At 38.2% G+C, this 19,793-nt stretch overlaps 2 protein-coding genes across 6 annotated transcripts in view; one reads left to right on the top strand and one right to left on the bottom strand.

Annotated features, from left to right (window-relative positions):
- LOC6033921 overlaps nt 1-19,793 on the bottom strand; it is a 37,543-nt gene that overhangs the window by 5,416 nt on the left and 12,334 nt on the right. For 3 of the 5 annotated variants that reach the window (XM_038249698.1, XM_038249699.1, XM_038249703.1), the window contains exons 2-5: nt 2,653-2,788; nt 1,162-2,585; nt 787-1,105; nt 168-620 (exon numbers count right to left, since the gene is read on the bottom strand). In XM_038249698.1, the coding sequence (XP_038105626.1) occupies nt 168-620; nt 787-1,105; nt 1,162-2,585; nt 2,653-2,788 (2,332 nt within the window). The remainder of the gene's footprint in view (nt 1-167; nt 621-786; nt 1,106-1,161; nt 2,586-2,652; nt 2,789-19,793) is intronic. The other 2 variants (XM_038249700.1, XM_038249701.1) reach the window with 1 other exon arrangement.
- On the top strand, nt 3,256-4,988 carry LOC6033922 (splicing factor 3A subunit 3). Its single transcript, XM_038249704.1, has 2 exons — nt 3,256-3,470; nt 3,541-4,988. The coding sequence occupies exons 1-2, from the start codon at nt 3,375-3,377 to the stop codon at nt 4,897-4,899; spliced, it is 1,455 nt and encodes a 484-aa protein (XP_038105632.1). The 5' UTR covers nt 3,256-3,374; the 3' UTR covers nt 4,900-4,988.

The following is a 19,793-nucleotide window of genomic DNA, read 5'->3' as shown; positions in this document are numbered from 1 at the left end:
GTGGCAGATCTGTACAGGGTTAGGACAACAAAAAGCACTGTCTCTACGAGGGATGAGTGAGAGGAGGGCCAAAATACATCGAAAACCCGCAAAAACACACATCCGGTGACGCTACAGCGAAAAAAAACAGAAGAAGACAAAAAGAAAAGTCGGTTTTGTCCGCTAACCTTCCCGCCGTCGGTTGGAAGCCATCGGTCGCCATCGCAACTGCAGTGGACAGATTTTCGCTCTGATCGATGCTGAGGTCGGTCTGGCTACTGCAGGAACAAGAGCGCTGCTTTGGCCGCACCACCAGCGTCCGCGGCTCGCTGACACTGGCAGTTCGAGCGTACGTCGGCGATATCCGACTGGGTAGACGCTGGTGGTGCTGCTGCGCCTGTTGCTGTTGCTGCTGCTTCTGCAAGGTCAGACCCAGATTGTGGCGCGTCTGGGGACCTAGAAAACTGAAATCACCGCAGATTTCACCTCCACCATCTTGCCCATCACCAACAACACTACTACTACTAGTGGTCAAGGTAGATTCGGTTTTGTTAGTGTTACTGTTGCTGCCGCCGCCGCTAACGGGCCTTCCTGCGGCATTGTACGCCGTCGTACTGGACGACGATCCCCAGCTATTGCATCTGCAGCCGAAGCGCCAAATTGAAGGAGAATACAAAAGAAATCAATGGTTGTTATCTAAACACTAGAGAGAGAAATGTTAACCTTGCTACATCTACTAGATAGAGAAGACACACACTTGGTTTAGTCACACTCTAATCGCCGTATCTACGTCCCAAAGTCACCTACCTGTTCCGACTGATGGTACTGTTGTCGTGGGCCGTCATCAGGCTGGTCAGCTGCTGGTGCTGCTGAAGCGGTGGGCTGTAGCAGCCACCGGTGACTTCGCCGGATCCGAGCGAAAAACGCACGATCGGTGGCGAAGAGGTGGGCGTCGGAGTTGGCGTTGGCGTCGGACTGTGCGATTGCTGGGGCGAGCTGGAGTGCTGCCGCCGGATTGAGATTTGCAGCGGCGAAGCCGGCAGGCTGCGACTCTTGAAGCGTTTGATGTCCAGCGCCGACAGGCTGTGGTGCCGGTGGATCATCAGCAGGGAGGTGTTCTCGGGAACTGTAAGAATCGGTGAAATTAGTGTTGGGATTCGAGGGGCGTGGAGAACTACTCACTTTTGGTGGGATCGAAGGGAACGGTGTTCTTGACGCTGTGCGAGTGTCCCAGCAGTAATTCGTGCGCTTCTCCTGGCAACATGTACCAGCGAAGGTTCTCCACCGAAGTGTGCGGTAGCTTTAGGATGATCTCTTCCGAAGACGATCGCTGGGCCATTTTGCGTGCTCGGTTGAACAGATTGCGTGCCGTTTGCAGACAGTCCGAGTACGTTTGCGGGAACGTTCCCGGTCCGGAAATACGCCGATCTGAGAACAGCATCTTTCCGTCGGTGTACCGAATAGCTCCGAGCCATTTGCGCTCCTTAGCTAGGGAGTTTGAGTGATGACGCCACTCACCCGTTCGATCGTCTACTTCGTACTGAGGCAGCAACTTCCACGCTTCGGTCGCGACCATCTTGATCGCCTCCAGGATGAAAGCCACCTCGGCTTCAGGCATAAAGAACGGGAACGTGACTCGGATGTACCCCGGGTGGATGCTGGCGGCCTTGAGCGACTCATCGTTCAGTACCTTTTCGTACTCGACGGCCATGGCCGGGTTTATCCCGAGCGAATCTGCTATCATGTTATCCGCCGTTGCCTGGATGCCAAATGCGTCGTTCAGCACGGCCACCACAAACCGATGATGCAGGAAGGCCCCTCGCGGATGGCGAACCATAAAACACAGCGTAGTCAGGCGTTTTGCCGTAGTGCACGGTGGTCCTAGCAGGGCAATCTCCGGGATTGTCCGCACGTGCGCTAGCATTTGTTTGCAAATCTTTTCCATTCGTTGCATGATCGCTTGCACTCCAAGCGATTCTTTCAGCTGCAGAACCAATCCTGCCCGGACCGCTCCCACAACTCCTACGGTATCAACCAAAAACGACACACTATTCTCAACCAGTTTCTTCTTAATAACCAGCACCCCAGGTGCTTGAACTCCTCCAACCATCCTACTACAGTGGAAAAATATGGCATCTTTCTGCGCTCCAGGCAACACCGGATTCGTAACGATCGGTGCACACGACGCTACCACGCTATGATCCCAGATCGACAATGCATCGTACTGATGCAGCAAAATCGTAGTCGCCACATCATCAGCCAAAATCCCCGTCAGCCTTGATGCCCCGGAAAACATCCCCACCATCATGCGCTTCCCGTCCGAGTACTGCAGCAGGCGCTTCTCCAAATCTACCAAGTCCAAAAATCCCTCGTGATTCTTAGCTATCCTCTCCACGAGCCACCCACCGTCGATCCACGACTTCAAGTTCCCAATCGGCTCGGACGTGCTGACAAACAGAATCGGTGGCCCCACCGCCGAGGACGACATTTGACTAGCGGTACTCGACAGCAGAAAGCACAACCGTTCCGCTGGGTTATGGCAAAAGACGATCTCGTCCTCGGGGCTGGCACCGACGGCCGCTCGGACCAGATCGCGGGCCTCATTGCTACAAAATTGTTGCGAATCTTTGGTAAAAATAGACATTTAGAAAAATGGAGCCTAGAAGTACTTACTCGTACAGGTGTGACTGGAGACCGGTGACGGCCGAAATGCAACTGATGTCGCCGTACGCCGGCAGGACTTCCTTGTTGATGTAGTCCTCGAGGAACTGCAGCGAGCGGCCGGACGAGGCGTAGTCGGCGTAGACGACTGAAAGTGTGGGAAAAGGAAGAAGGTTGAAATTTATTTTAGTTACTTTGTGATTACATAGGTTAATTAATTGCTAACTTTCCAGAAATATGAATTAATTGGTTGGTCATGAAGAAATATTACAAAAAATAATTCTTATTTTTTTCGGTAAACCTCGTTGAATAATTGTATGACATTAATTTAAGGAATTGCAAAAAAACCATATAACGTAAAATAATAAGGTTCACAAATTATTGACAATAATTAAACCTTTAAAAAATCAAAAATGCTAATCGAAAAACATAAAAACATATTTTTATATTAAATGTTTTTTTACTTTTTTTTTAAATGCAACTTTGACCAAATTTCTAACTTTGTTTCCCACATTCCTCTCACTAGTTCTCCCGTTCACATCTTGGCAGCGCTCTCAGCAGCTGGGTAACTCACCGCGCTCTCTGCTCGCAGGTTCTCACTCTCGGTTCTCACGCGAGCGAGTTTCATTCCGTGTCAAACTGTCAAACCGTGCGCATCGCAACAAAATCGTCGGTCGTGTTTTTCAGGAAAAAGTTGAAAAAAAGTTTTAAAGTTGTTTGTTTTCCTTCGCAAAATGGAAACCATCTTCGAGATCCAGCGGCGCCTGCACGAGGAGTGCGACCGGCTCGTGATGGCCATGTCCGAGGAGCTGCAGACGGCGAAGAAGACGGTGAGTAATTTTTGGGTGATTTGCGTTGCCGGAAGTTGTTTGTTTACGATTTTTCGCGGTGGCTTTGCAGACCAAGGAGAAGGTGCTGGCCGACCACCGGATCAAGATCTACCTGGAGCGGTACCAGAGCTGCAGCAAGTCACTGCTGGAGCTGTACCAGGACAAGGACGGCGAGCGGAAGCAGGAGATTAGCAACATGAGCGTGAACGAGTTCAAGGAGTTTTACTCGCAGTTCAACTCGCTGGTGGAGTTTCACCAGAACCACGGGAACAATGTGGCGGTGCCGGCGTCGATTGAGTTTTCCAAGTTGCGCGACCAGCTGAACGATCCGGGGTATTTGGCGGAGGTGGTCAAGTTTAGCGATGTGGAGAACTACGGGCAGTATCTGGATCTGCACGAGTGTTACGACAATTACATCAATCTGCGGGATGTGGACCGGATCGATTACATTACGTATCTGTCGGAGTTTAACAAGTTTGGGGACATCCCGAAGAAGCAGAAGAACTTGAAGTACAAGAAGTACTTGGAGCTGTTGCACGACTACTTGTTTGGGTTCATCACCCGGTCGAGGCCGCTGTTCTTCGAGCTGGAGCACACGGTCAAGCGGAACGAGCTGCAGTTTGAGGATCTGTGGAAGAACGGGGAGGTCCCCGGGTGGGAGCGCGCCAAGGACGTGGACGAAGACGCTGCGATCAACCTGAACGAGTTTGGCAAGTGGGAAGATCTGACCTATCTCGGGTTAGACCGTCTCAAGGCCGCCCTCCAGGCCATCGGCATGAAATGCGGCGGAACGCTAGAGGAACGTGCCCAGCGTCTGTTCGCCTGCAAGGACGACAAGAACAAGGACAACGAGCGCAAACGGCTCATGTACAACCAAAAGGACAAGGACATCTCCCTCCTCGAGTACAAAATAACCCGCCTCGCCGAGCTCGTCGACGACCAGATCTACGAAACCAAAATCAACCTCCAGCGCAAGCAGGCGCGCTACACCCTGGACGAAAGCGACGAAGACTCCCTCGACGAGGTCGAATCCGACGACGACGACGGCATCCCGTACAATCCCAAAAACCTCCCCCTCGGGTACGACGGCAAACCCATCCCGTACTGGCTGTACAAGCTGCACCAGCTGCACTTTACGTACGAGTGCGAAATCTGCGGCAACTACAAGTACAACGGCCCCAAGGCGTTCCAGAACCACTTTAGCGAGTGGCGTCACGCCCACGGAATGCGCTGCCTCGGCATCCCGAACACGGCCCACTTTGCCAACATCACCAAGATCGAGGACGCGCTCATGCTGTGGGACAAGGTCAAGGAGCAGACGTTCTCCAAGATGTGGGTCCCGGCCAACGAGGAAGAGTTTGAGGACTCGCGCGGCAACATTCTCAGCAAGAAGGTGTATTTGGATCTGCAGAAGCAGGGATTGCTGTAAGCGGGGGATCGCGCGAGGAAGGGTTGTTTGAAAAAAGTGCATTTCAGCGATTGTGTGGTGAGGAGAATAAATTTAGTGTGGCGCCAGCAGAGCTTGCATTTGATTGTTTGATTTGATGACAGGCGTCCCTCGGCTGGCACTCGACAGTTGTCTCATAAGCTTAAAATAGTATTGATTTGCTGTTTTTTTTTCAGATTGCTTGGTTTAAAGTGTGAATGATGATGGCGGTTTCCTGCTCGAATGGGACGATCGAGTGGAAATTCACACTATTTACCGGGTTGGGCTAATTTTGTTTTGAAGAGACTCTTCTTTAAGTGAACAATGATCTATTAATATGAAATTTAACCTTTCTGTTCAAGCACAAAAGCATTTTCAAGGTGGTTATGAAATAGTAGTTTATGCAACAAGTTGCAAAAAGAGGATTTTTTCAGCACGAGTCGTACATTTATCCAACGAGGTTCACCGAGTTGGATAAATACGAAGAGTGCTGAAAAAATCAAGTTTTGCAACAAGTTCCATACAATATTTTTTGCAATTCCGAAAAACACACATGAGTGAAATTTTAAGTCAAATTTTCATGTATTTTGTCAATAAATCGAATGAATCAAAAAAATGTTGAAAAGTGTTACTTTTCGAAACAAGTGCTGAAAAGTTCAACTTTTCAGCACCCATTTGAGTGCTGAAAAGTAGAACTTTTCAGCATTTATTTTGAAAAGTGTTGCTATTCGATTCTGTTATTTTTGGTACAGAAAAGTAGGCTATTGCGTCGTTCAAGAATGACAGGAAATGTAAGAAGTTTCACGACGGAATTGCAAAAAGGTATTTTTAGTGCTTTTTTATCGATGAAAAGCAGCCTGTTTCGTCATTTACCATTTACCGAACATGTACTATATCATAACTAACATTTTGAAGGCCAAAATATAATAAGTTTTAGGCCCGGTTAAAAAATCAATTTCCATCTTGAAACCATCTAACGCCATGATTCGAAATCCGGACACTTAGTAGCATATCACTTTTGTATTAGCTGGCAAAAAATCATGTAATATTTAAGTTGTAAATTTATAAATATCATCAGGATGTAGTATAAACAGTAAATTTTAAGAGAAATCATGCAATTATGTCTTTTCTAACGATTTTTCATTTTTCATGATTCGAAATCCGGACACTTTGGCTTCGAATTCCGGACACTCGGTTTTTCTTACAAATCGCACAAATTTGGATTGAAATGTTAGTGAATGGCATTCTTTAGGTCTCAAATAAGCTTTTAACATCAAAACAATCGAAACATTGTATAGAATTTTCCTAGAATTTAAAGAAATCACAAACAAAATTTTCTACTTTGCCTTCCCGGTGCTTCGCACGCCTCTGAAATATTTCAGTGAAATGTTTCTCATTTTTGGTAAACTCATATTTTTATTTAATTTAATTGTTTTGGCATTGACTACAGCGTCCAAACCAATTTGAAATGAAAGTTGATGTTAGAATTCATCAAATAACACAGTTTTGACAATTATTATGCAAACTTATATTCAAATAAATGATAAAACAAAATGAGGTGTCCGGGTTTCGAAGCGTTATCAAAAATGAACAAAAATTTAATTTTTTTAAATTTGACTTGCGTAAACGTTAGTGAACTCAAAAAAACATAAAATAACTCAAAAATGACGAACTCCTCGTCACAGTGTAAAGTAAATCTTTCCCAGTTCCTAAGGGCATCTCCAGCGCTGGGGTGCAAATCAAATTTGCACCCGCCTTTTGAATACCGACATCAAATTTGCCACCTTGAAAAAACTCCGTCATCCCCACCGCTAGGGTAGCAAATTTGCCACCGAAACAAGCCCACCGCGGGTTGCAAATATGGGTTTTAATCATTTTTTGCTCTCGTTTACCTTCAAAATCAATAATTATGTGTTGATTCATGCCTAGAAATGCTAAAAGTTTATTAAATTTTTTAATCCTATTGAAAATTTCAAAGAATTTAATTTTTCGAAAATGTCGAACGTTCAACCATTTGCTACCCGATTTGATTCAAAATTTCAAAAAATCAAAAATTCAAAATTTCAAAAATTTAAAACGTTAAAAATTCAAATATTCAAAAATTTAAAACTTCAAAAATTCAATAATTTATATAAACCAAAAAATCAAAAATTCACAACTTCAAAAATTTAAAAATTCAAAAATTTAAAAATTCAAAAATTTAAAAATTCAAAAATTACAAAATTCAAAATATCAAAAATTCTAAATATCAAAAATTCAAAAATTTAAAAATTCAAAAATTCAGAAATTTAAAATATCAAAAATTCATAAACTCAAAAATATAAAAATTCAAAAATTCAAAAATTTAAAAATTTAAAAATTTAGAAATTCAAAAATTTAAAAATTTAAGAATTCAAAAATTCAAAAATTTTAAAATTCAAAAAATTCAAAAATTCAAAAATTCAAAATATCAAAAATTCATAGATTCAGAAATTACAAAATTCAAAAATGCGTTTAAATAGCTTAATTTTTTCTGAAAGTCAAAAATTCGAAATGTGTTTAAATAGCTTAATTGTTGTTGTTGTTTTTTTTAATCTAAATTGCAATTTTTTCAATTTATTCAATTTTTTCAATCTTTTTTTTCAATTTTTTAAATATTTTTCATTTTTCTGATTTTTTTTTCAATTTTTTTAATTTTTTTTTGAAGTTTCAATTTTTTTCATTTTTTTTTGATTTTTTTAATTTTTATTTGTTTTGATTTTATTTTTTTTTAATTTTGTAATATTTTTTTTAGCCTTTTTAAATTAAAAAAAAAATTTGTTTATTTTTTTATTTTTTTTTAATTTTTTTTAATGTATAAAACAACAATTTAATTTTTTTCCGTGCATGATTCAGTTTTCCGTGCATCATTCCATTTGCCGCAATTGCAAACCAGCAGAATAGCGGATAGCAAAGTGAAATCCCGAAGAACTGAGACCAAATTCGCTACCGCGACAGGTACCGCGGTGGGGTTGACGTCGGGTGCAAATTTGATTTGCTTCGATGTTTGCTACCCGCGCTGGAGATGCACTAAGGGGAACACCATTGAACTGTATCGTGGCCGTGTTTTAAAATGCATTACACCTCTATCCAGTTGTTTTGCAATTATAAGTTTCCAAAATTTCTAAGTAACGTCATGATTCGAATTCCCGGACGCTTCGAAACCCGGACACTTCATCTTGTTTTATCAATTATTTGGATAAAAGTGCGCATTATGAATATCAAAACTGTGTTATTTGATGAATTCCAACATCAACATTCATTTAAAGTTTGTTTTAACGCTGTAGTTAATGCCAAAACAATGAAATAAAATAAAATTTTAAGTTTACCAAAAATGCGAAACATTTCACTTGAAATATTTCATAGACGTTCGAAGCACCGGGAAGGCAAAGCAGAAATTTATGGTTTCGATTTCCTCAAATTCTAGCTAATTTTCATATAAACTATCGATTGTTTTGTCCAAATTTGTGCGATTCATAAGTAAAATCGAGTGTCCGGAATTCGAAGCAAAAGTGTCCGGATTTCGAATCAGCTTTTATCAGTGTCCGGAATTCGAAGCACAACAAGTCATTTTAATTTTAAAATTCTGATGAAAAATTGTTAGAAAAGACATATTTTGCATGCATTTTCTTGAAACTGATTGTTTATACTACATCCTTATGATATTTCTACATTTCCAACTTATTACATGATTTTTTGCCAGCTATAACAAAAATAATGTGCTACTAAGTGTCCGGATTTCGAATCATGACGTTATTGACGACAATTTCATTTTTGCGAGAAAAAAACTTTTTATGGTGATGTACATTGAAATTCCATTAAAAGTTCAAAATATTTTTTGAACGAGCCCAAATTGGGCATTTTAGATTGTTTTCAGTTAATTAGATTTCTATTTCTATAGACATTTTCAAGTTTTTTGAAAAAAAAAACAATTTTTTGCCCTCTGATTTTTCGGACCAATTTTAATGAGGGGGTGAGAATAAAAACAACTGAGTTAATAATCGCCCTATAAAAGATAATAACTTAATATTTTAAATATTTTGCTTTCAAACTTATAATGGAATCATTCAAGATCTAGAAGTTTCTAACTTTAATCGATCACTTACACTATGATTCATAAACATTAACCTTATTATTTACTGCCTCACTCCACCTTCTCAGTTTGCAATAATTGACCTTTTATTTTCATCATAATCAAATCCCATAGCCACATCATCACCCGGTAATTAAATTCTGATAATGTTAATTGAAGCTCGTTTATACACTCTCTAATTAAACTACCCGATTACTACACACTCACGCTGGTTGCGATGAAATCACGCGTCACGATCGCAAACCGCGCGCTACTAGTTAGTAGTATGTTTCGAGATAGTGCCCAGATAATCGCAGTGTGCAAACAGCAAGGTAATTTTAAGTCGTTGCGGAGCCTGTTTGTCTAACCTAGTTTGCATCTCGTAAAGTTGAATTAAAATTACCAAAAAAGTTTAAGTTCTACTCTCAGTGTTCTTTGACAGCTGTCAAATGAGATTTCTGTCAGAAACATACACTCTAAATCAATCTTGCTGATTTACCCAAAACGCAGCAGTGCTGCCAATTGAGCCAATTCCGCGTGAAATTGCTTCCCCCAAATGACTTCCCGTCGTGGGCTCCAGCATCATGATTCACATCTTGCAGCGTCGCTATAATCAACTTAATCCAGCGTAGTTTCTTACCCAGATGTCTCAATTGGGGAGACCACCTTCGGCGAAAGTGACCATCGCACACAATTGGCACAATTGTGTGCGTGTGTGTTGTCAGGCCGCGGTTTGCGTCATCGCTAGGATGCGATGCCTACTAGATCTCCGATCGCCGCCAACTATTCTGATTGGTATCAATTTAATTCAATTTGAGCGAACATTCCGGGCCTCTGTGACTTTGTTTAGCGTGTACTGCTGAAGGGAAGTTGCGGAAGAAAGACTTCCTGTCTAGTTTCGGCGTGCCTGCTTGGATCGAGGCTTGGATCTTCTGGAGTCTTATTCGAGAAGCTGTCAAAACTGACAGCAACGAAAGTTTGACATTTGTTACTGTCATTATTTTTTGGCAGGCAAAGAAGTGAAAACGTGTAATCGACAAGCCTGCTTCGCCTGGAAGATGGCATGACTAATTCCACACGATTTGCGTAATATTTGCAGTATAAAGCGAGTAGATAATCTCGTGGGAGCGGTACCGGAGTGCGAGAGTAAACAACAAGCTGCAATTGTTGATGGGATAAGTGGTTCGTGCTAAATCGTTAAAATGACAGAACACGTGTGTGACGGCCCGCCTGCTGGGACCAGGAAGAGATCACGATTCCCGATGCCATAATGGCGGCTGACGTTTCAATTTGCACTTTTAATCATATTTATAAAAGAAAATAGAACTCTGCTATAAAAAGTGTTATTATTGCCATAAACCCACTCTAATCTTGACAAGCACCTTTTTCTGGGTTGTCCCAAACGCCCTTGCGTTATCGGTCGAAGCCGAAAAAAGCAGATTACACAATCTGAAAAAAAAATGTAAGAGGACAATGAGCCCCGGGCAGCTTTCTTGATTGGATTAGTGCGTGCGGCAATGTTGTTGTTGTTGTTACGTATGGTGAACGACCGATGTCAGCCCAAAAAGACAGGCAGATCCGCGCCGAATGTGGGTCAGCAGTGTTTCTGCGTCAAACTAGGAAGCTGTTTCGGCAATCCCTTAGCTGCAAGGGTCCAAAAAAGAGTTTATAGCGGCCGCCATTATTGCACATTTGACAGCTCGCGTGCCGGAACGCTCCAATTTGATCAAAAACTGACAAAAATATCAAATTTGGCCAACCATGGCCTACTGCTGCCACCAGCGCCAGCTGTGTCGGTTCTGGTTTTGTGCGAATATTTCGTTCAAGGACGTTGGTCCCCTCCCCCCGCGGCACAAAACATTCTGCCAAACTTTGCACAGCCGCCTCGGATCGCAGAGCGAGTTTTCCCTTTCATTCCTGCAGCATTGTTGTTATCGCGCACGCACCCTCTTTCTCCACACCCCAAGTGAACGACCTTCAACCCGCTGTGTCTCTACCCCCGCCCCCCACCCCTTTCCTCTTCTTTTCATCGATTTTTCCCTTTCCTCACTCGTTTTGTTCGTTCGGCCTACTACGCTTGAGTTTGTTTCGACACTTGTGTGTACGGAAGAGCTGTCACACACGCAGCGTTGCTTTGTTTATCTTTGGATCTTTTTTTTATGGCGCGGATTTTTCGCACAAACTTAGTCCTTGGAAGCTTGATTGCGATTTTTATCTGCCACGATGCCAATCATCAGTTGAATTTTACGAGCCTGGGCAACCTTCGCTGATGCGGGGTGCGATGAACCCGTTCGGCCATTATGGCACTAGGTGACAGGTGACGCACCATAATGGCGACAGAGTTTGACAACCTCGGGTGACCCGAGCAGAACAGATTCGCGGAGTAAACAAAGCATCAATCTTCGCGGTTTTTGCAAACTATTGCGACACTTTCTAGCTGTGTCAAGTCAAGATGAATTCGTAAATTTGTGCACGACGCGATAAACTTGCTAAATTTCAACAAAAGTGGAGGAGAGTTGGAGGAGAGTGCGTGTAGCACGTGACCTTCGGCTAGAGGCAACTCTCAGTGTAGAGATTCCCGCTTCGCAATTTGCCTCTTTTTCCCGCGGGTTCCGCCAGCGCGCCCACCACGTTTTCTCTGTGTTCGGTCAACGAACGTCCTTGGAGGCGGCCGTTGTGACGACTCTCGGCGTTTGTTCCCCTACCCTGTTTTGGGTCCGTCACGATTTTTCATTCATAGACGCGCGTTCAAGACCGAGTGTGACTTTCTCGCGCGCTGACAACACTGTCCGAAGTCGGTCTATGTGCTCCATAACAATGCAAAACGAGGAAAAATATGGTCACGACGATCCAAGCAGGCCTCGCTAGAGTTGGTGCAACTCCGCCGTCCATGGCCAACCTAGACCAGCACAGAGGGTTCTAATATTAGATCAGTCGGCTGTCATTTTTCGTTTCCGCCAATATGGTTTTCATTCATCGAACCGAGGCGAAATTGACGGCTCGGGACTGGTTGCGGGGAAAGGGAAAGATAGGAACAGTAGGAAGCGGGGCAGGACAACATAACCTAACCAACCATGTGCGAATTAAAGGTAGCTCGCCGATGCAGTCTAGCGTGGAAGAATTGGTCTGGCGGCGATGAGTAGGCCATGACGGCGCAGGCTAGAGAGCAGTGATGGTGTTTATTGGTTTATTTATAAACAACGAGGTAGAGTCGAGTGTTGAGAGAGGAAAGAAGATAATTTACTGCTTCAGACGGATCGCAGTAGTCTGGAAGCTATCCTTTGTTGATTGGATACTTAATTAGGAATGTTTCAAATTCCAATAAAAAAATACATTTTCTTACTTTTATCGACCTTTCCAGATGACCAAATTCAGAAACCTAATTTCTACTAAGTATTAAAAGAATACATTGAGATTTTTTTTTATGCGCTCCTCGTTTGGTGAAAAGCGAACTTTTCAAAAATTATTAATTTGTTATAATTTTACATTTTACAATTTTTTATTTGGATGAAAATTAACATTATTCCCTAAAACTGTGATAACTCGCCTAATTATTTCCTAATGTTTTTTATCAATAAAAATAAATACACTAATCAAACCCCGATGCTTTGAAACCAAAGGGGAAAAAATAAAAAAGAACAAAAATATTCAATAGTAAAATAAAATAAAATAAAATAAAAATGTTCATTCAAAAACTTCAAACAATTATTAATTATGAACAAAATTGAATTATTCCGAAATCAATAATTTAAAATTTCTTCAGAAAATTAAAAATTTATAAATTCTCAGACAAGACAAACAAAAATAAAATTAAGAATTATGTTATAATGAAATAATGAAATTAGGAAATTAAGAAATTAGGATGTTCCTATAGGAAATTAGGAAATAATGAGGTAAGGAAATTAGGAAATTTGGTAATTAAGAAAATAAGAAATTAGAAAATTCGGAAATTAGGATGTTAGGAAATTAGTAAATTAGGAAGCTAGGAAATTAGGAAATTTAGTAATTAGGAAATTAAGAAATTAGTAAATTAGTAAATTTGGTAATTAAAAGTTAGGAAATTTAAATATTAGGAAATTCTAGAATAATTCTAAAATTCTAAAATTCTAAAATTCTAAAATTCTAAAATTCTATAACTCTAAAATTTTAAAATTTTAAAATTCTAAAATTTATAAATTCTTAAACTCTTTGATTCATACTGGTTTCGAATTTTAAATTTTTTGATCTATTGAATTTATAAATTCTTAAATCTCGATTTTAATAAAAAAAATTCAATCCTGCATATATTTTTTTTAATTTCCAAAATAAATATTTTAAAAATAGTTGTAATTTCCTTCATATTTTTTTGTTATTTGAAATTTCTGAAATATTTGTTTTTCTATACTTTCAAATTTTTATTTTTGAATCATTTTTATTGTCCAACAGCCAATAAAGACAACTTCTATTTTTTACTCCGTTTCGACCAAAAAACTAAAACTGTCCTTTTAATTGTGCATGTTGAGATTCGCCGGGATTTTCTATTATTCTAACGAATATAAAATTATTAAAACGTTTGTAACTTTCAGTCGCATTCAAAAAGTAAAATTCAAATTCTTTGATTTTTCATCAAAACATATTACAAACAAGCACCCCGCGAAGAAACGTCAAACGCCACTTTCCGTTTCTGTTCCTTTTCAGCTGCGTACCGCTTAAGAAAAATCTTTTCGTGACCCTTTTCTTGACCGTTTCTTGGGCGTATTTTTATATGGAGTTTTGTGTTCCTTCCGAACTGCATATCAGCCTTTTACACGGAGTTCACACACACACTACCAAACGTTTGTTTTGACAGTGTGCGTGAGCGCCGTATAAAAAGTGACAGTTCGTCACTTTTTAGTTTGACTTTGACCAACCAATGGGGTTCAAACTAAAAAAGTGTCAAACGAAAAAGTGTCAAACGAAAAAGTGTCCAACCTCCGGGGGTTGAGTGTATTTGTGCTACAATACTTTTAATTTTTATGTTTAGTATATTTTAAAAGTGTAAACAATTAACGTTAAAACGTCAACTCAATCCAGCCAGTGCTTCCAGTTTCATTGTTTTGATTATAAATAACATTCTAAATTATGGTTCCGATTATCACAATTGTTATCGCAAATACATGCAAATCTGAATCGATTATTCTCACGTGTTCCGCTCTGGCTGTCTAAAAAAAGCTTCCGCCAACTCGCTGCTGCGCACCGAATCGAGCACACTTCGAAGCAATAAATCAACTCCAGATCACGTATTCTAAGCAAAAAGCAGGACCGCTGCCGATTTCCATCTTCATCTCTGAAATCGTCCGCATATATAATTAAATTAAACACGATTCTACACGGCAGTGTCCGCAAAGCCATAAAAAAATCTAAAAAAGAAAAACAATTTAAATTAGCACGTTCGGCTCGCAGCAAGCCATGGAAAAACAAAGCAGAGTTTATCGCCGCGCCTGCCTCGTCCGCCAACTCCCAAACCTAACCTCACACTAATCGAGCACGCGAATCTGGACAAATTCGGATGCTTCTAGCTTCTTCTTGCTTCTGGTCCGCGACCATTGACCGCGCCGTAACGGCGTTCGTTGGGCGAGGTCAGGATGGACGTCGTTTGTTGCTCTTTTTTTTTCGCTCGATTCTCGTTTTAGCCTGATTCATCCCGTCCGATTGGAACAAGAAGATGTGAGCACGACGCGTGTGCTTTATTTCGCAAAGATGTAGGCAAAAAGCAACGGCTTTTAGCGTAAAAGCGAGCCACTTCCTGCTTTGTTGCGAGAATAACAACAAGTCATCCGGGCAGTGCTGCCAGTTTGGTGGAAAATGCGATAGCTGTCGAAATTGGGCGCCATTATGGCAACCGGGAACTGTCAAAATGAAATTATTAAAGGGCACAGCCCCATTATGGCACCCACTGCCTACTGTCATTAATCTTGCAAAGGGTTCGGCGTGCCAAATGGTCATAAATCAGCACTTGTGCTGCTCGTGCGGCTCGGGGGGTGACCTTGGCAGCCAACTCAAGCCTTGACCGGCGAAGCCGTTGTCGAGAGAAATCGAGAGGAAACTGGTTCTGGCCAGACGATGAGGATCTCTTGCAGCGAGTAAGGGAATTAAGCACAAAACAGGTCCCGTGCGCCGCACGTCATATCTTCGCGCAGTCACGTGAGTTTGGTATTTTGTTTTGATTTCGTGGTTTTGAGCAGGATGCGCGAAGCGGAATTTGCGAGTTTTTTTTATGGCGCAAACGTCACGTTCCTTCAGGCAGGTCGTTCGACCCCCGCAATAAAGTTTCATCTCGCGACAATTTCATAGCAAATGTTTACAATGGTGCAGCGCTATCGACAGTAAATTTCCCTCTGCAGCTGCTCAAATTGCCGGAAAGGATTGCGAGTCGCTTTGTTTACATTTGCAAATTGTCACTTCGTTTCAAGGGAAATTCCTCCCATTATCGACACACAGAGTGCACAGTTTGTAACGAAAATCTTTACCACATCTGCTAGTACATTTGCTCGGGGCAAGGACGCCGCAAAGGAAAATTCCCCTTAATTTTATTTAGAAACAATTAACCGGTCATTGTGTATTTTTAGTGCGCGGTTCGCGCACGGGATGGTTGACCCCATTTTTTGGCGAGCCGCCATTATGGCTCAACTGTCAAAAGTGTCGCTGGCGCTGCAATCGATCGCGGCAGGCCGGTTCTCGAAGGTGCCATAAATCTCCCGCAGCTGTCATCCATCATGATCGCATAGCCTGCTGTATTTCCACAACTAGCACCAGCTAGTAGACGGCAATTTACTTCCTCCTCCTAACGAAATCATAGTATGCTAAGTCACCGGCTTCTCGATAAATTCTCATGGCATGTTCTTTGCGTCGAGCAACTCTGTGCCAAGAGTCCTTGACGGGTGTTGTTCGCTTGAGATAAAAACAAATATGTTTATGGCAACAGGGGGAACCGGTTTCAGGGGCCACCTTTCACCACCGTTGGTTATTTTCCGTCAAGCTTGAGTCATACCAAAGATTGTTTGCGAGGGGGGATAATTGTTGACTAGTTAGCACAAACCATCGGTTTTGCTGATTGATCGAAGCAAGCCACTTGATGCCGTCCGCGGGCTTGATTAGGGCCCAATCTAGTGCCTGTTGGCATTGAACCGATGATTTGTGGCACTTTGTTGAGCGCGCTCGCGCGCCAAATGTCAACCGCCAGGGTTGCTAGATTTTCAGTTGCTATAAAAAAAATTACAACTCCAACAAACCGTGACCATTTTAATTAAAAGTTCCAACACGTTGCCGGCAGGCAGTCTTTCCACTTGAAGCTGCTGCACCCACTACTCTCCGAGTAATCGATTATGAAGCGCTTTGTTTACCTGTTCCCAACACGTCCTCATATGGCGCAAAAGGTTGACAAGCGCGTAGGTGTTCAAGGAGGTTGGCAACATGCAAACGACTGAGGCTGTTTGTTTACCCAACTCAACCTTTCGGCTTGCCTTGTTGACCTTCAAGCTAGTGGGAGCTGTAATGAAGGAGAATGATTTTGACACCTGTCAGACCACCGCCACCGGCCTACCCGGATTACTGAGAGTAAATTCTTGGCATGCTGCGATTCATTAGACGGAAATGAATCGCTGGCGACCTCTCTTCACGACGACGGTGTAAACAAGCTGTCACTTGTTGGCGGAGGGGAACAATTTTCCGCCAAACCGGTTGCCAACTTTTTGACAGCTCGGCGAACGTCACTCCAGAGTTGCCAACCCACCGCATCAGTCAATGAGCCCCATCGTTGGTTCTTGTTAGAAATGTCGAAAAAAATGCCGTTGGCCTTGGTCCAAGTGGATTCCGAAATAGTCGCGAACGCGAACGACTAACGACGTTGCATTTTGGGCTAATTTTCCGTGCGGGTGCTGCCCACACGTCAGAATGCTTTAAAACGACGCTGCTACAGGTGATTCTGAAAAGTGCTCCGAGCGGATTTCCCGAGAAAATTGCTACACTCAATCACAGCAAGCCGGGTGATAATTGCAAGCCCAGTAGGCGGTGCAGTTGACATTTGCCACAAGTCATCTATTACGGGCTTGCTTTGACCGCGCGACACGTCAAATCGATTAAGACCTAATCACGTAAAGATTATTGCCATTTGACAGCCGTCAATTAGCTAGCAAAGTTGTAACAGTGACTACTTGAAATCTAGCTGTCACAGCTCTTTTTATAGCATCCACCATTATGGTACTGTGACAGCTCTTGAAAGTGAGGTTGCTTGCGATGACTCTTGAAACGCGAAACCGTCCTATAATCTCGACAGAAGTCCACTTGAGACGTACTCAGGAATCTATTTTCGACCCCGCTAGGCATTTTGTCGAAACAGCGAGACGTTTTTCCGGTGCTGTCATAGCAGGGTTGTTACGGAAAAGACGAGAAAAAATCCGCGCCAGATCCGCGCCGACCCCAAAACCCAATCCGCGCGAAATCCGCGCCATATAAAAAAACCGCGACAAACATAGAAGAGAGTAACATAATGAATGCAATTTTAAACGAAAAAAGAATAATACAGAAGGCATTTGGATCAGTACCGTTGATCAGTTGTGGATTCATATCCCACCTGTACCAAATGGAACCTTTTTTGCCATTTCTGAAACAATATTAGCAAATTATAAAATCTAGGGATTAAGTACTTGATAATTCTCGCCAAAACTTTACTCTGGAAAATCGAAACACGAAATTTCTATTATTTTCTTCTCTAAATTTTTCTAATCTAAAATATGACTCCGAAAATGATCCGAACTAAGAAAATGGCAAAAAAATAATATAATAATTTGAAAATTTAATGATTTAATGATTTAATAATTAAATAATTAAATAATTAAATAATTTGATAATTCAATAATTCAATAATTTAATAATTTAATAATTTAATAATTTAATAATTTAATAATTTAATAATTTAATAATTTAATAATTTAATAATTTAATAATTTAATAATTTAAAAATTTAATAATTTAATAATTTAATAATTTAATAATTTAATAATTTAATAATTTAATAATTTAATAATTTAATAATTTAATAATTTAATAATTTAATAATTTAATAATTTAATAATTTAATAATTTAATAATTTAATAATTTAATAATTTAATAATTTAATAATTTAATAATTTAATAATTTAATAATTTAATAATTTAATAATTTAATAATTTAATAATTTAATAATTTAATAATTTAATAATTTAATAATTTAATAATTTTATAATTTAATAATTAAATAATTTTATAATTTAATAATTTAATAATTTAATAATTTAATAATTTAATAATTTAATAATTTAATAATTTAATAATTTAATAATTTAATAATTTAATAATTTAATAATTTAATAATTTAATAATTTAATAATTTAATAATTTAATAATTTTATAATTTAATAATTTAATAATTTAATAATTTAATAATTTAATAATTTAATAATTTAATAATTTAATAATTTAATAATTTAATAATTTAATAATTTAATAATTTAATAATTTAATAATTTAATAATTTAATAATTTAATAATTTAATAATTTAATTATTTAATAATTTAATAATTTAATAATTTAATAATTTAATAATTTAATAATTTAATAATTTAATAATTTAATAATTTAATAATTTAATAATTTAATAATTTAATAATTTAATAATTTAATAATTTAATAATTTAATAATTTAATAATTTAATAATTTAATAAATTAATAATTTAATAATTTAATAATTTAATAATTTAATAATTTAATAATTTAATAATTTAATAATTTAATAATTTAATAATTTAATAATTTAATAATTTAATAATTTAATAATTTAATAATTTAATAATTTAATAATTTAATAATTTAATAATTTAATAATTTAATAATTTAATAATTTAAAATTTAATAATTTAATAATTTAATAATTTAATAATTTAATAATTTAATAATTTAATAATTTAATAATTTAATAATTTAATAATTTAATAATTTAATAATTTAATAATTTAATAATTTAATAATTTAATAATTTAATAATTTAATAATTTAATAATTTAATAATTTAATAATTTAATAATTTAATAATTTAATAATTTAATAATTTAATAATTTAATAATTTAATAATTTAATAATTTAATAATTTAATAATTTAATAATTTAATAATTTAATAATTTAATAATTTAATAATTTAATAATTTAATAATTTAATAATTTAATAATTTAATAATTTAATAATTTAATAATTTAATAATTTAATAATTTAATAATTTAATAATTTAATAATTTAATAATTTATTAATTTAATAATTTAATAATTTAATAATTTAATAATTTAATAATTTAATAATTTAATAATTTAATAATTTAATAATTTAATAATTTAATAATTTAATAATTTAATAATTTAATAATTTAATAATTTAATAATTTAAAAATCATATAATTTGATAACTTTCTTAAAAGAATAAAATTAACAAAAAAATCAATGGTAATATTTTCGTTATTTTTCAATTTAATAATTCGTTTTTTTACGTTTTTTTTTTGAGTCTGTAATGTTTTGACAATTTCAAATTATGAATTCTATTTTTTTTATTATTTGAATATGTAAATTCTGACATTACATTTCGCTTTTAGACGGAGATTTTAGCAGATTTCTAAGTGGATTTCGTCATGTTGTGATAATTGGGAGAAGAATCAATTCTATCTGAATCAGAGTGGCAACAATTTTTTTATTTTTCAATAAATCAAAAATTTAAAAATTTAAATTTTATATTTAAAAAATTGGAAAATCTACAAAGTT

The sequence above is a fragment of the Culex quinquefasciatus genome, chromosome 1, assembly GCF_015732765.1.
Source record: "Culex quinquefasciatus strain JHB chromosome 1, VPISU_Cqui_1.0_pri_paternal, whole genome shotgun sequence".
Taxonomy (NCBI): domain Eukaryota; kingdom Metazoa; phylum Arthropoda; class Insecta; order Diptera; family Culicidae; genus Culex; species Culex quinquefasciatus.
The sequence above is the reverse complement of the archived record's forward strand: the minus strand, read 5'-3'. Positions and strand labels throughout refer to the sequence as shown.

Coding starts and splice junctions, on each gene's coding strand:
- LOC6033922 (XM_038249704.1), top strand. CDS start 3,375: ATGGAAACCATCTTCGAGATCCAGCGGCGCCTGCACGAGGAGTGCGAC. Junction 3,471..3,540: donor TGCAGACGGCGAAGAAGACG/GTGAGTAATTTT, acceptor GTGGCTTTGCAG/ACCAAGGAGAAGGTGCTGGC.